Source organism: Leishmania infantum, chromosome 8 (assembly GCF_000002875.2).
Source record: "Leishmania infantum JPCM5 genome chromosome 8".
Taxonomy (NCBI): domain Eukaryota; phylum Euglenozoa; class Kinetoplastea; order Trypanosomatida; family Trypanosomatidae; genus Leishmania; species Leishmania infantum.
Window position 1 is genome coordinate 415,817 of NC_009392.2, and position 16,532 is coordinate 432,348.

The 16,532-nt window shown below is 55.4% G+C and overlaps 3 protein-coding genes across 3 annotated transcripts; all 3 read left to right on the forward strand.

The window, feature by feature from the left end:
- Positions 1-10,094: 10,094 nt before the first annotated feature.
- Positions 10,095-11,186, forward strand: LINJ_08_1001 (conserved hypothetical protein; the record flags this gene model as incomplete). Its single annotated transcript, XM_003392191.1, has 1 exon — positions 10,095-11,186. One exon carries the CDS (start codon positions 10,095-10,097, stop codon positions 11,184-11,186), a length of 1,092 nt encoding a protein of 363 aa, XP_003392239.1.
- Positions 11,187-12,702: 1,516 nt separating this feature from the next.
- On the forward strand, positions 12,703-13,800 carry LINJ_08_1010 (conserved hypothetical protein; the record flags this gene model as incomplete). Its single annotated transcript, XM_001463397.1, has 1 exon — positions 12,703-13,800. The coding sequence occupies one exon, from the start codon at positions 12,703-12,705 to the stop codon at positions 13,798-13,800; it is 1,098 nt and encodes a 365-aa protein (XP_001463434.1).
- A 1,001-nt stretch (positions 13,801-14,801) lies between these two features.
- On the forward strand, positions 14,802-16,442 carry LINJ_08_1020 (stress-induced protein sti1; the record flags this gene model as incomplete). The annotated part of the gene is made up of 1 exon (XM_001463398.1): positions 14,802-16,442. One exon carries the CDS (start codon positions 14,802-14,804, stop codon positions 16,440-16,442), a length of 1,641 nt encoding a protein of 546 aa, XP_001463435.1.
- Between the last annotated feature and the right edge of the window lie 90 nt (positions 16,443-16,532).

Here is a 16,532-nt window from a genome sequence, read left to right on the forward strand (position 1 = left end):
AAACACCACCCACTGAGCAGGGCGCCTCGCACCCGCTCACCCATCATGCCGGCCGCCCCCTGCTGCATCTCCCCTCGGGGTGGCGCGGGCTCCCTCACCAGTGGGCAGTGGGGGCCAGGTGGGACACATCGGGGTCACGTGGTCACCCTGCCCGTCACACACACATGGCACAAACGGCTGCATAGTTGCAGCTCTCTCCGACGCAGCGCCATCAAGAAGCGCACCGCCGGCATCAGCAGCGACACATCGCTCTGACCTCACCACGTCGCAGGTGCTTGGCCCTGTCACTACAAGCAGAGGGTTGACACTCGCAAGGGATAGGGGGAACTGCTTGGCTCCTCCAGAGGGAGTGGGTACTGAACTCTACTACCACTTTGAGGTGTCCCCTGTCATAAGTGCTCCCGTTTCGTTGTTTCCGGAATTGTTGGGGAGCATTGCCGAAGTGATTTCAGCACCGTTGTAAATAATGATCTCGCTGGATGTCAACCTCATGGTTTTCCTTGTCATCCTCGCCTAGCAACTCAGGCAACTTACTGATTGGCTTGTAGCCCAGAGTCGCCAGTGTTTTGGCGTAGCGGGCAAAGTTGCAGTCGATCCCGAAGAAAACCGTCTTCATCAAGGGCATAGACACAACAAATCAAACGATCGCGTCCTTCACAGTCGCTTTAGCTCCAAAAAGCCGTGAATGGGATAAAGGCAGAGCAGACAACAAAAAAAGAGAGACAAGCCTTATAAAAAGGCGAATAAGATTTACATGTAGATTTAATCCTGCTCCCAATCGACGGAACTGCTGTGCCTCGCTGTCACACAGCTTGCGTAAGCGAGTCTATGAAAGGCCGTCCTGTGGGGAATAGAGAAGTCAAACTGCAAAGGCTAATTTTTTTTTTGAGATCCACGAGCTCGAGTCCAAGGCACTGAACTGCACAAGGACGATAAGAAAGAGAGATAGAGTCACATCCGATTGCAAAAGAAGATAGAAAACCAAGTAACCATACAGGAAACGAAAAGCAGGAATAATAGCGAATACATGCGTGAGAGGTCCGCAATCGAAAAAAAAATTTGATGCACCCTGAGTGAGTGAGATTGCCCTACAAGAGTTCTTGGTGATTCTCCAGCGGGCTAGGTGCAAAACGTATCCTCGACTCATTTCAGTCCGGCAAGACGTGTGCGTGATAGTCTTCACGGAGTGGCAACTCGACACCATAGGCAGAGAGCTGGTCCTCGTCGACGTGATGATCAACGAATAGAATGCTGAGAGCGCTCCTGTCTAACGGTGCCCCAATGTACGACTTAGGCGAAAAACTATCCAGCAAGAAACTATTACTGGTTTTGATACCTTCAACCCTAACTTTCTCGTCGTGCCGGTCGAAGGGGTCGAGCTCTGGGTCTATGTGAAGGACACCATTCACAGTACAGGATATGCGCTGCGAGTTTGCGAGAAGCAGAGGCCTTTTCGGTGGGCTAGGTATTCCCACACCACGCTGAATAAGACTATTCGATACTTGCAGGTGACTCTTTGCCCCGTTTATTGTCCTGGAGAGAGGAGTTTTCAGAGTAGATAACCCTTGTTTACTCCCAATGAGCTCTTTGAATTGCTTCGCCCACTCATCATCTAGAGCCACAAACTCCCCCGCAATTGTATGCCGGTGGCTTTTGTCGGCATCTGCTTCACTTTCGCCGTATTGCATTGCACCCGCATGTCGAGTGTGCTCCGACTCTTGGCCCATCTTAGCCATCAAAGGCCTAAGTAACGCCGCTGTGCGGCGCGCCAGCGATACAAAACTTCCGCCAAGAACGCCGGTACCGACGCAGTCGTCCAATTCTAGTGCCCGTCAAAAGAGCAGCTCCCGGCTGTCATTTGTCGATTTCGAACGGTATCGCCGTCGCTCCGCGCTTGCAGTGAGACGATCCGCGACTTTGAATGTGGTCACCTCACCTCCGAGCCTACTGCGCGGGGAGTGGAAGAGGGAAGAACAAAGCGATGATGCGTTCGCAGCGTAGTTCTGCAGTGATAAGAAGCCTCGCGCATTTTTCGGCTGGACTCTTGAAATGCTTCGGTTTGAGAACCGTGACACCCTGTGGAAACAGTCACTGTGGGGGGTGTTACAACACAAAACTGCTGCAGGCACAGTACCTTCCAAAGCAAGCTGCTCGGCCATCCAAGCGTTCCACACTTCCCACTTTCTCAAGATAAATTCTTCCTTTGCCAGTGTTTCCTCCTCTACCGCTTGTGGAACCCTTTGATACACTGATGATGATGCGTTAGACATAAGGAAGCTCTCAGGCAATGTTGGTGCTCTTCGACCAGAGCAGAAAGCGGTTATATCATGAATCCGCTCACTGCTCAAGGAAGCGGCCGTTGCTCCTGTCAAGATCCATGCACGCACATCGTGTATATTTGCTGCCTGCACCTGATAATAGCTTGCCCTCGCGCATGATAAAGCGAAAGCCACTCTCATGCGAAGGTGAGAGGTTCAACTCGAAGCTTGTGCGCACTGGATGTGATGAGGATAGCATTTTCTAGCCGGCAAAACACAACTCCACACCAAAGGTGCGTAGGCACAAAAGGGGGGCAAGTGAGGCGAACAATGCTACAGAAAGATGCACTTTAGTGCTTCTTTTTCTACCTTGGGCACCCGGGGCAAAGGCAACTCAGGTCATTCGCATTCTTTCCATTACTTCAACAGCGGAATACCCCTCTCACATCTTTTACTACATCTGATGTATTTTCAAAATATTGTTTTCTGTCAAAGTATCGGTATCAGCTGCGTACACAACGTGGAGACCTCACTTATTTGCTCCTTTCGTCGACCAACTCCGCTATGGCCCTTGCACGCAACAACGCAGACAACACGGAAGTCAGCACAGAAGGCAGAAGTTATCGATGTTCAGTTACCAGATCGCGCGCCCCACAACAACTCGCAGCTCCCAAAAAAACCGACAGCAAAGACCACTCTGACAACACACAACGGCTCAAAGTGGTAGTAGAGTTCAGTACCCACTCCCTCTGGAGGAGCCAAGCAGTTCCCCCTATCCCTTGCGAGTGTCAACCCTCTGCTTTTAGTGACAGGGCCAAGCACCTGCGACGTGGTGAGGTCAGAGCGATGTGTCGCTGCTGATGCCGGCGGTGCGCTTCTTGATGGCGCTGCGTCGGAGAGAGCTGCAACTATGCAGCCGTTTGTGCCATGTGTGTGTGACGGGCAGGGTGACCACGTGACCCCGATGTGTCCCACCTGGCCCCCACTGCCCACTGGTGAGGGAGCCCGCGCCACCCCGAGGGGAGATGCAGCAGGGGGCGGCCGGCATGATGGGTGAGCGGCTGCGAGGCGCCCTGCTCAGTGGGTGGTGTTTGGGGCCGAGATCACGCACTGGTGACCGAGTCGGCGCACTGCCGCAACGTGTGTCTAGCGCTGCTTTGCAGCAGGCGGTGGGCGTGCAACCGGCCTGGGGCAGAGTTGTGCTGAGCCCATGCCCCCTGGCAGAGAATGAACATTAAAAAAAAATGGACTGCAACAATGAGAAGACGATGTGAATACAGTATTCAAAAGGGACGACAACAAAGAACATGCGCACTGTTTCCTCAGTTTTTGCCTCGATCACCGGAAAGGAGAGAGCCCAGGTGACAGGATTCCACCGCTCCCCCCCCCCTGCCCCGGCATCCGTGATACCCAGTTTTTTCTCAAATCGCAAACCCCAGGCAGCACAGCATGGAAAAAGCGGCCCCAGCGCCCAGGCCAAACACGCCGCGTCGCCATAGGCCTTGAAACCCCCCCCTGCGGCCACCCAAAGCGCCGACCCGCAAACCCAAAGCAAAAGGACAGGGAAAGAGGTGCCCCGCCGACCCGGCGCGCTGGGGGTAAGGGTTCCCACCAAAGGGCCTGCGGAACAGAAAGGCCGCGGCCACCGCGACGCCGCGCCCCAAAAGCGCCCCATCCCCAGCAAATGGCGAACCGCGGCTGGGGCAGCGGAGCCGCACCGTAAGAGTAAAATAAGCGCTGTGCTTTGCCAAGCCTCACCCAAAGCTCTCGAGTCATGCGGGTGCTGCCGTCTTCAGATTTTATCCCGTTTCGTTTGGGAATGTTACCGTCTGGAAAGGTTAACCCATTGAAACCCTAAAGCTGCATATAATTACGGTACAGGTGAAAAAACTATCTGCAGCTAAGTCGGCCATCCCAACACGGCGCTACAGCCCAGTGCCCGGCGTTTACGGAAGCTAAGCGCCTGCAAACCTTCGCTTTCGATGTCGGCGAGTGCGGCGCAGGCCCCGGCGGCTAGGAACACCGTGGCGATGCAACCCCTGAGCCTGGGCAACCCCCCGCCCATACGCCACCCCACCGCCACGCGTGGCGACGCGTGGCGCCATCATCCACTGATGCTTTCGGTGCCCGAACGCTTCTTTAGCGATGCGGCAATGCGAAGCGTAGTCTGGGGCCTATCCTGTTTTTAATTTAAAGGCATGATATGCCCCGCCTGTAAGATACCAGCCCTGTTTTTCCCCTTCGGCACAAACACGACAGACCGGCGCACGCGACCCTTTTGCCCCCGGACAGTGAGTTTGGCCACGGCCCGGTTGGGCGCCGCGCCATCAAGATGGACTCGCGCCACGGCCGCATCCGCAGCCCCGCGTCTACCCAACCGTTGGCGCACCAACGGCGCCCCAGGCGGCGAAACACCTCGCAGCCCCCGCCCCAGCGCCGAGCCCACACCCGGGCCCAGAGCCCCCATCCCACTGCCAGCTGCGCCCCGCTACCTATTGCCCACGATCTGGGCTGCTATTCCATGCATGAAAGCACCACCTGCAATACCGCGAAGGCATCTTTATAGAGAATGGCGCGCCTAGGACGCGGAAGCTTTGCTACTCGAAACGCAACAGCGCACGATATTCCCCAGCACCTTCACCGGCGCTGCCGGCTCACGGCCCACCCCGCCCGTGCCAAACGGGGTTGGCGATCTTGCCAAGGCCTCCCCGTGGGTGCGTGACCACCGCTGCGGGGAGTTCCCCGAGCGTCCGCGGCGTTGCCCAGGCCTAGAAAAAGAACAACGTCGCCGCGGAAGTGCCGGCGCCAGCGCTGGAAAGGTCGCCTTCCCGTCCCCCGCGCCAAACCCCCCTGAAAGCCGTATGGGCTGCCCGGGGCCTTCCCGCCACCGCCCGTGGAGGCACCGGCCTGTCCCCACCGCCTGCGCAGACCGCCAGAAGCGCCCCCGCCCCCCCCCTACCGTTCGAGGCAGCGCGCCGCCCCGGCTTTGCGCTCCGACCGGCCAAGGGGGGGCTGGCAGCCGGTGTAAGGAGCACGTGGGCCATCGGAGGGAATCTTTCGCGCACAAGAAGCCGTATCGCCGCCCAGCGCGGGATTACCGGATTGCATTTCTGCGCACGCGCGCGCAAAAGCAGAAGATCTCGCCGATGGGACGTCCAGAAGAAACGGGCGGCGCCTCTCTTTGGCAGGGCTCGAAAAAATCACCCCGGAAGCAATCGTTAGGAAAGGGGTAAAAAGGCTGTCCTGGTGGTTTTCGTTTTTAATATTTTGCTTTGTGCCATGCGCCGGGGTCGTTGTACGGGCGTTGCCAAAAAAAATATTTTCTTCTGTTTCTGTTGCGGCTGCCAAGGCGGTTGTGAATGGTCGGGGTGACTATTGCCCGAATGCTTGCGGGGAATGAACCATGCAAAATATTCACTCCTTTGCGTCTATGAATATGGCGGCTTTCCTCGCTTAGGGGCGATATTTCGGGCGCGCGCGGGGGACCAGGTGCGCACTTACGGCAAAGCATCCTTTGCGCAGCGGCTTTCAGAAATTTCAAGCAAGAGCGCCGGTGTAACTCCACACGGGTGCTTTCCTTTTATCCGCCGTGCAATTGTTAAAGCGGCCCTGCCCCTTTCGGAGGAAATGCGCCGCACGCCATCGCGTCGCCCATGCGACCGCGAGTTTGTATTCCAGAAAAGGCGCGAACTCCTTAGGACAAAAAGGCGCAACGGTTTTTGCAGAGACGGCATTGGCAAATGCAAGCCGCGTCGGGGATGTGCTTTTAGGGCTTCCGTAAAGGAAAATTATGCGGCGCCGGGCGCGGGGGGTGGGTGTGGGTTTTTCGCTGCCCTTGGGCGGGGGTCGGGCACAGCCCACGGCCGCCGCCGCCGCCCCACGGGGCCGGCTTCTGTTTTCGAGGCGGTTAGGCGGAGGCCCCAACCCACCAAAACGAGCGAAAGGCCCGCCAACCGTTTCCAATGCCTGGGGTTGGTCAGCGCCAGCTCATCGGCGAGGAGGAAAAACTGGCGGCGGGGTGGCCGTCCGTTGGGGAAAAGGGGGTTGGCCGCGCGCGGTGGCGGCGAACAGGGGCGGGGGCGCATATGGAAGACTGGGGCGTTCTGCTTGCAGCTGGCCGCCTTCTTTTGTGGGCGGTGGGCGGGCTTCCCGGGGCCGCCGGGATTTTTTGGACCAAGCGGAAGCCCAAAGCCCGCCCGCCGCCGACCAGAATGGGAGCGGTGCCCGATACCTCCCGGCACGGAGGCGCGGCCGACCACCGGGCGCGCATGCGGCTTTGTGCGTAGCCGCATTCTTCATGCACGCTGCGTGCCTTTCACGCTTGCATGTGCAAGGATTCAAACCACCGGAAGGAGTGCGCCTGAAAAAGGAGAGGGGGGGGGTTGTGAAACCGGGAAAGGCAAACCCCTTAAATTTTCTGTGGGAACGGCGCTCGGCAGCAGCTTTCTCACAAATGGCGGGGCTGGGGGAAATGCTTGCCGCGCTGCCGGCAGAAGTCACCCCCTCGAAGGGTCGGCTTCTGACGCTTCTCAAAAAATGCGGGTTTGCAGCCATGCTCTGCGGATCCGTTGGGTTTCCTGCGAATGACCTCCGTGCCGCGCTTTTTTGCTTTTGGTTGCGAGGGCGCTGGCGACGGTGCGCCGCCGGGCGGTTTCTTCGTGGCGGCTTTGATTTCAAGGGGCCGAAAGGACGCCCTGGACAGATTTCCCCCACCGAAAAAAAAACAAAACTTGCCTTCAAAGACCGGGCGAGCCACACCCCGGACAGCAGCAGCACAGGGTTCCCCCCCAGAGCCCTGGGTTGGGCGCCCGGGGGCGTGGCCCGCGGTTTGGGGCGGAGAGACCTTTTTTGCGAGGGTTGCGCTTTTCAGAGGTCCCAGGGTCGCCGCCGTGCATTTATCGCGCCGCTCTTGGAAATTAAAAAGCGACCCTGCAAGGCAAGCAACTTCGAAGCGTGTTTTCGGACCGACGGGAGCAGGCCCCACAGACCCCCAATAATGCAACCCAAATGGTGCGGCCCGTGTTGTGCCGCGGGGTGTTTTTCCGGCTGAGCGGGGGCTTCCGGCGATGGCGGCGCCCAGCCCCTTTTGCCATTGCGAAAGCGAGTGTCAACCTTCGCCGCCATCGCCGCCCACAGGGTTTTCTGTTCTGTTTGCGTTGCATCCATGCAAATCTTTCCTCATCATTTCACTTTTCCCAGCCGCCGAGAATCTTCTGGTACAATAATTGTGTGCAGAGGGTGTGCTTTTTCAAAGGGGCCGCCGTTGCGGTTGGGCGCCCCTTTGCGAAAGCCAGGATGACGTCTGAAATATGTGTGAATCAATCACATCAATTTCCTGTGGAAATGGAAAGTGAGAGGGGGGGATTGTGCGGGACACGGCGCCTCCTTTCCAGTTAAACAAAGATCCCATTTTCGTGATGTACAGCCGTGCGTTTCCCTCCGGCAATGGGGGGATGTTTCCTTGGCAGTCGGTGTCGCCTTGCATTTCCCATGCTTTTAAGAATTGAAACCGAAGCCAAAACTGCCTTTTCGCTTTCAAACGCGCATAATTCAGGCCCCAAAGATCCAGAAATAACAGACAAACAAAGCAACGACAAAAACTTCACAGCAGAAGGTGGGGATGCTATCTCCGCAGCTCCACGAAGGCTTAAAAACCTGCACGTTACGTTTGAACTTGATCGGCAACTTTTTTCCCGCGCTGCAAAGGCTACATCTGCTCATGCTTGCTCAAAAAGCGTGCTTCCTCCTTTTTACGAAGCAAAAATCTGCTTTTATGTCACTCGCTTAATGGCGACAGACTGGTTCATTCAGTCGATATACATAGTGTCTATGTCCGTAAATTCTGGCTTTCAAAGCTTGGTGTAAACGTGGGGGTGCAGCCCGTCTTCTGAAGGTTCTCTCAAACCTGGTGAAGAGGTTTTGAGAAAGGAGGGAGGGCTGGCATCATGCCCGTGGTGGGGTTTTCGTTCTTAAAAGTGATCTTGAGCAGCGCAGCGTCCTTCTGCATGTGCCGCAGCGCTAGCCCTATTCTTTTTTCAAACGCATTTATTTTCTGCCAGGGGGCATGGGCTCAGCACAACTCTGCCCCAGGCCGGCTGCACGCCCACCGCCTGCTGCAAAGCAGCGCTAGACACACGTTGCGGCAGTGCGCCGACTCGGTCACCAGTGCGTGATCTCGGCCCCAAACACCACCCACTGAGCAGGGCGCCTCGCAGCCGCTCACCCATCATGCCGGCCGCCCCCTGCTGCATCTCCCCTCGGGGTGGCGCGGGCTCCCTCACCAGTGGGCAGTGGGGGCCAGGTGGGACACATCGGGGTCACGTGGTCACCCTGCCCGTCACACACACATGGCACAAACGGCTGCATAGTTGCAGCTCTCTCCGACGCAGCGCCATCAAGAAGCGCACCGCCGGCATCAGCAGCGACACATCGCTCTGACCTCACCACGTCGCAGGTGCTTGGCCCTGTCACTAAAAGCAGAGGGTTGACACTCGCAAGGGATAGGGGGAACTGCTTGGCTCCTCCAGAGGGAGTGGGTACTGAGACGCTGCGCTACGCTGAGATGCCCACGTGTTAAGAGGGGAGACGCATCGCTGTGATGGAACGAAAATGGGGAGTATCATCTTGTGTGCCGCCTGCTCGGGTTGCTTATCTTTAAAAATATTAGGGCGCCGGACCGGCAGGCTTCATTATTGAGGTGGTGGCTCGTAAGCACCAGCGGAAGTGAGTAAGCGAACAAAAATATTGAAGTGATCGTTTTGCCTCCGTAATCCGCCACACTGAGGTGTTTTTCGTTGAATCAAACTCAATCTGCCGAAAAGCGCCCAGGTATCAAGGCGGTTGTTGCCGTCTTTACAGGAAAATGAGCCTACGTCGCGTTGGAGTACGACATGAACTGATTTCAGCGTACATGCAGCAATGGATGAAACTTTTTCAACACCTTCTTTTCTGGCCCCAACAAATAAGGAAAGATTCATAGTCGTTTCATTTCAGAAAGGTTCTCAATCGAGTTGCAGCTTCCGCGTGAGAGTGAAGAATGGCCGCAGGATTGCCGCGTGCGCTTTGCTGCACTCTTCTTCCAGTTCAGAAAGTAATTTCCTTCTTGGTTCCGCAGGCCACAAAGGATGCAATTCTGGAGGCTCTCTCTAGGCAAACGGATAGCTCTCCAGAAACGTTTGAACTCTATGTGAAAGAGAACAGCAAGCTCATTGCGGTGAGAGAGGAGATAGGCAGCTGTGACTCTCTTTTCGCTCTCGTGAGGTGTCGCGGGGGTGGCAAAGGCGGCTTTCGCAAGCAGCTTGAGAAGAAGGGTCGCGGATTCGCGCGTGCAAAGATGAAGGCAAAGCGCAAAAGCACGAAAGCGATCCCTCAAGAAGGGAAAACTCAGCACAAGAAACGCGACACAGTGGCAGTGAAAACAAGACTTGCGAAGGCTGAGCCAAGCTCGACGAGAACGATCGTAAAGCAAGGTCTTGCGTTTGTCATAGATTCCTTTCAAAAAGGGAGCCATTCCTAATCTGGTTGGTTTCTGTGCATCACAAGCATCTCTGCAAAAGACAAAAAATGCTGGAAAGCAGACACCATAACTTACAGGTATATTCTTATGCTTATTTGCTCGGCGACGACCCGCCAGGCTCTTCATCTCAGACGACTCATACGGTGCCGTGCCAGTGTGACACAGCAGGCGGACGCAAGCAAGCTCGCAACACTTCTCTCTGCTCTTAGCTGACGCTTTCATTTTTTTTCCCTCCGTCAACTCCAGCCTTTTTTCTCGACTTCAAACAAGCGAAAAAAAAAGAACTTTTGTGTGGCTTGTATGGGATGGCACAGAGGCAGATGTGGGTCGGAGAGTGCCCCGATAGGATTAGGAAGCGAATTAGTGCCGCTAAAAAGTCGCGCATGGTCATAAAGAAACTAAATGACCCGACGAGGTTTGCTGTTTGTGATATCCAAGGAAAGAATCATAATTGCACGATTGGGAATCCGCATATGTGCTCCTGCGGCGCTACACAGCCGTGCGCTCATACTCTTTCCGTTCTGCTCTTGTTCTTCAAAGTAAGCGAGGAAAATCCGATTGTATGGCAAAGATACATCAATGAGGTGGAGCTAAGTGACCTTATCGACAAGAGAGCGGATGAAGGAAAATGCGTTTTTTGCCACGAGAGCACGGGTAGCGTCGGCTCATGCGAAAAATGCGGCGCTCACTTTCATCAGCTGTGCTTGGAATTGGCATCGAAAAGCGGAAAAGTCAACTGCAACACCTGTCCAAAGTGTCGTGAAATGGTGTCGAGGTCTGAAAGTAAAAGCGATACCTGCTGCAGCAACTGCAGTGTGCCTTGCAAAACTGAGAACTACACATGCCTCCTTTGCCCTGACTACTTTTTGTGCAGGCGCTGCTACACGTTGTGCAAGACTCATCCTTCACACCCTTTTAGCTGCAGCAAGCTGGGAGGCCCTGCGCCGTCGACATGCAGTGTGTCGCCTCAGAGTATGGGAGATTTACAATACCGTGAGATTAACCCGGAAGACTATGAAGCACTCATCGCTCTAGACAACGACAAGAGGAGACCTCTAGGGGAAGAGGAGCTTAGTAACCTGCCAGTCGAGTATTTTAGCGCGTGCGCAAGAAGAAATGATAGTTGCCCGGTGTGTCTCCGTAGATTCGTGGCGTCCAACAGGTGCATTGCACTTCCTTGTGGCCACATAATGCACCACAAGTGCGGATTTAAATGGCTCTCTGAATTTAGCGACGTGTGTCCTATTGACAATCGGAAAGTATGCAAGTGGAGCAATACACAGGACGCAAGGACTGCTGGTGAGGTCAAAGCTTCCCTGCAGGCCTCTACACGCGACGGAACGACTTTACGGTTTCCTTCGAAGATAACATCCGTCAAGCTTCCCGCAATCAAGCCACGGGAATGGAAATGACGATTTGGCGAGGAGGACAAGCAACTTTCTGCTCCCTTTTTACCGTCGGCACAATTTTCAGTCCGCCTTCTCTAAATGTCCACAAAGAAATCTTTTTTTTTTGCCCTCTCAGCTCTGCTATTTTTTTTTATTGACCAGCAGCAGAGCCGGACCTTTATCAAGGGGATATACACACTGGGATCTTCACAGGGTGCTTACGAGCAGACTTTGACCTTTTTTCGATTTGTCGAGGTGAGAGCTCTATATTTTCCCTCCGATTAGTTGTGAACACTAGGTGTAAAAACGAACGAACTTTTCCTTCTCGCTTGCCAGTTTCAGTATCCGAAATGATTGCAACGGAAAGCACTTGGTTTGTCTTTTGGTTCCACTCTTGAAGTATACCCTCTACACTTGCTCGTCCAATCATTATTTTGGAGCATTCGCGATGTAAATCTTTTCTAGACCATCCTCAAGTTTGTTTTTCTCATATTCTCACACATTGAATTGGAGCTCCACTAGTTTTACTGCGCTTGGAAGACGCTGATTACGGGGATCGCATTCTGAACCCTCTTTTCCCATCGAATGTTTCGTTGCACCTTTGATGTTCCTGCTTCCCGCTTTTCTTCCTGCTAATGTTTTTGAAGCCCATCATGACGTATGGCATCTCAGCGTAGCTTAGCGGCTCAGTACCCACTCCCTCTGGAGGAGCCAAGCAGTTCCCCCTATCCCTTGCGAGTGTCAACCCTCTGCTTGTAGTGACAGGGCCAAGCACCTGCGACGTGGTGAGGTCAGAGCGATGTGTCGCTGCTGATGCCGGCGGTGCGCTTCTTGATGGCGCTGCGTCGGAGAGAGCTGCAACTATGCAGCCGTTTGTGCCATGTGTGTGTGACGGGCAGGGTGACCACGTGACCCCGATGTGTCCCACCTGGCCCCCACTGCCCACTGGTGAGGGAGCCCGCGCCACCCCGAGGGGAGATGCAGCAGGGGGCGGCCGGCATGATGGGTGAGCGGCTGCGAGGCGCCCTGCTCAGTGGGTGGTGTTTGGGGCCGAGATCACGCACTGGTGACCGAGTCGGCGCACTGCCGCAACGTGTGTCTAGCGCTGCTTTGCAGCAGGCGGTGGGCGTGCAACCGGCCTGGGGCAGAGTTGTGCTGAGCCCATGCCCCCTGGCAGAGAATGAACATTAAAAAAAAATGGACTGCAACAATGAGAAGACGATGTGAATACAGTATTCAAAAGGGACGACAACAAAGAACACGCGTACTGTTGCACAGAAGAAGTTGTGTGCGTGGTATCTTCCGAATCGCGGCTTCTCTCTTACCCCCTTTTTCGACGATTGCAGGTTAGGGCCCGATATGTACGTCAGGACTGCGACTGTCTTACAGGCTTGGTCGACTTTCAACCTTCAAGGTGTTTCTACTTCTGCCCGGTCTTTTCTCTGTTACTGGTTTCCTGTCTTTTATTAAATTCCCTGGCACACAATGCGATGGGTATGGTACTTCGGCACAGTAGGCCGTAAGCTGTAAAATTTTGACCATGCGCCGTCTCACCGCCCCTGCTCTGAGCACTCCGTGCGTTCGCTCCATCTGCGGGGCAGCGCCTGTGATGTACTTTCCTCCCGTGCCGTTTGCGTCCGTCTCCAAGGAGGAGCAGATCAAGAAGAACACCAAGATCGCGATCGAGATGATCAGGCGCTACAAGGGTGAGGCGCCTGCGTCCTACACGCGCAAGCACACCGCCACCATAGAGCAACTCGAGAAAGAGATTGAGGCGCTTCTGGGCGGCGCACAGAAGATGCGCAAGGCCACCACGGATGATCAGCCAATGGACAAGCTGGCACTGATGGAGCGCTGCCTCCGCCATGCTCTCTGGTCGTACCACAAAGACGATGGCAAGTATGATTTTGATGAGATTGCGAGGTGGGTTGTTTACACCCCCGAGGACGAGGTGAAGCTCGCACAGATGAAGCGCCAGGTGGAGGCCAAGTCGAAGCTGGCGGCGTATCGTGCCAAGCGTGCCGAGCAGGGTCTGCCCGAAGCCCCCGTTCCGCAGATCAACTGGGGGGAAGAGTACAACAACGTGACGGACCGCGAGCTGGTGAACGAGAAGCGGATTCGCTACGATACGATTGCCGCCAACACCATGGAGCGTGACGAGGCCCAGATTGAGGCCGTGCTGCAGCAATACCGCAAGCCGGTGCAAGATAAGCGCCTTGACGACCTTGTTGATCTTCTCGAGCGCTTCAAGCCGGTGCTCGCTCGCGAGGCCATTATGCAGCGCCTCACCATCAAGCACTTGGAGGGTCAGCTGGGCGTGTGGCGCTACATGGACTGGTGCCCTGAGGTGCGTGATCGCGCCGAGCTCGAGGTGGATGTCTCCGGCTTCCAGTGGTGGTCTCCGCTGGAGGAGCGCCGCCTTTTGCCGGTGCGGCTGCGCTCTGTGAACGAGGTGCGTGAAATTATGGCTCAGACCCAGTCCTCGAAGGCCGCTGAGGCATCGGCTCACAGTCCACAGGCGTCTCAGTCTGCCGGTGACGGTGACCGCGAGCGGCTTCTGAAGGAGGTGCTGGCTTTGCAGGCCCGAATTCACCAGCGCGATGATGCTCCGGTAGAGGAAAATAAGGCTGCTCACTAAGAGGGGTGTCGCGCTGATTCCCGCTGCTGCAGTACGAAAAGCGTGCGAAGATGAACCGATACGTGACTTCTCACCTTCATCGTTGTCGCTCATCTCTGCCCTTGTCGGTTCACCAGTTCTTCGCGTTTGCTGATAGCAGCGGCGTCTGTCTCATTCCCTTCTTTCTTTTGGTTCTCGACATTCTCCTCGCGTAGCGTCTTTACACAGCTTAGGAAGTGCCGGGGTGGGCACGTGTATGTGTGCGTAAGGAGGTGAGTGATGTCACACACACACACACATATATATATATATATATATGCACGCACCATCTAAGGCACCGCGAACAGAAGAAGAAGGGGGGCCTCCCTCGCTTTTCTTTTCTGGTTCGTTCCTTCTCTCTTTTGTTTCGAGTTAGCACAAAGTGATTACTTTTTATATGAAGTTGATTAACACGTGTAGCACCGGCAAAACAGAACAGCAGCGACAACAACAAGCGGCTAGACGCATGCAACACACGCACGGGAACGCAGTACTTTTGTGGAAGTCCGAAAGCGATTGTTTTAGTGCCAGAGGCACCACGGGTGCGATAGCGGATCAAGTGTAGAGAACAATGAGCACCGTGTGAGATCGCCAGCTGTGCGTGCGAAAGCGGTGCCATCGGATAGGCAGCACCGGTGGAGCTGCAGGAAACCACCTTTCTCTGCAGGTCTCTTTTTGTTTTCGTCTGAGAATGCGCAAAGGCCTGCTGGTGCCCTTATCACGTATCATATCTTTCGTTGCGCGCTCACTTTGCCTTGCCTCTCCTTTCCCTCTCTTCCGTGGTGGTGCCGTGTATGCCTTCTGAGACCCGCTACGTCACTTTGCTCGTTTGAACAGAACTACTGTGAACACCCACGAGCGATCACACACATACACATCCCTCACTCACACACACACACACAGCAACATCTATCCTACATACGGCTGAAAAAAAAAGTCTACGAACAAAATTTTTACAGTGCGTCGCCGCACATTTCTCCGTAATGGACGCAACTGAGCTGAAGAACAAGGGGAACGAAGAGTTCTCCGCCGGCCGCTATGTGGAGGCAGTGAACTACTTCTCAAAGGCGATCCAGTTGGATGAGCAGAACAGTGTCCTCTACAGCAACCGCTCCGCCTGCTTTGCAGCCATGCAAAAGTACAAGGACGCGCTGGACGACGCCGACAAGTGCATCTCGATCAAGCCGAATTGGGCCAAGGGCTACGTGCGCCGAGGCGCAGCTCTCCATGGCATGCGCCGCTACGACGATGCCATTGCCGCGTATGAAAAGGGGCTCAAGGTGGACCCTTCCAACAGCAGCTGCGCGCAGGGCGTGAAGGACGTGCAGGTAGCCAAGGCCCGCGAAGCACGTGACCCCATCGCTCGCGTCTTCACCCCGGAGGCGTTCCGAAAGATCCAAGAGAATCCCAAGCTGTCCCTACTTATGCTGCAGCCTGACTACGTGAAGATGGTGGACACCGTCATCCGCGACCCTTCGCAGGCCCGACTGTACATGGAAGACCAGCGCTTTGCCCTGACGCTCATGTACCTGAGCGGGATGAAGATTCCCAACGATGGTGATGACGAGGAGGAGGAACGTCCGTCTGCGAAGGCGGCGGAGACAGCGAAGCCAAAAGAGGAGAAGCTTCTCACCGACAACGAGAAGGAGGCCCTGGCGCTCAAGGAGGAGGGCAACAAGCTCTACCTCTCGAAAAAGTTTGAGGAGGCGCTGACCAAGTACCAAGAGGCGCAGGTGAAAGACCCCAAGAACACTTTGTACATTCTGAACGTGTCGGCCGTGTACTTCGAGCAGGGTGACTACGACAAGTGCATCGCCGAGTGCGAGCACGGTATCGAGCACGCTCGCGAGAACCACTGCGACTACACAATCATTGCGAAGCTCATGACCCGGAACGCCTTGTGCCTCCAAAAGCAGAGGAAGTACGAGGCCGCCATTGACCTTTACAAGCGCGCCCTTGTCGAGTGGCGTAACCCTGACACCCTCAAGAAGCTCACGGAGTGCGAGAAGGAGCACCAAAAGGCGGTGGAGGAAGCCTACATCGATCCTGAGATCGCGAAGCAGAAGAAAGACGAAGGTAACCAGTACTTCAAGGAGGATAAGTTCCCCGAGGCCGTGACAGCGTACACGGAGGCCATCAAACGCAACCCTGCCGAGCACACTTCCTACAGCAATCGCGCGGCCGCTTACATCAAGCTTGGAGCCTTCAACGACGCCCTCAAGGACGCGGAGAAGTGCATTGAGCTGAAGCCCGACTTTGTTAAGGGCTACGCGCGCAAGGGTCATGCTTACTTTTGGACCAAGCAGTACAACCGCGCGCTGCAGGCGTACGATGAGGGCCTCAAGGTGGACCCGAGCAACGCGGACTGCAAGGATGGGCGGTATCGCACAATCATGAAGATTCAGGAGATGGCATCTGGCCAGTCCGCGGATGGCGACGAGGCGGCGCGCCGCGCCATGGACGATCCTGAAATCGCGGCAATCATGCAAGATAGCTATATGCAACTAGTGCTGAAGGAGATGCAGAACGATCCCACGCGCATTCAGGAGTACATGAAGGACTCCGGCATCTCAGCGAAGATCAACAAGCTGATTTCAGCTGGCATCATTCGTTTTGGTCAGTAGACTTCTACGCTGCCTCATTTTTTCTGTGTCTTTGCGTCGGCGGGCATGACAAAGAACAGTAAAGCAGCGATTCACATGCACGGGTAAAGT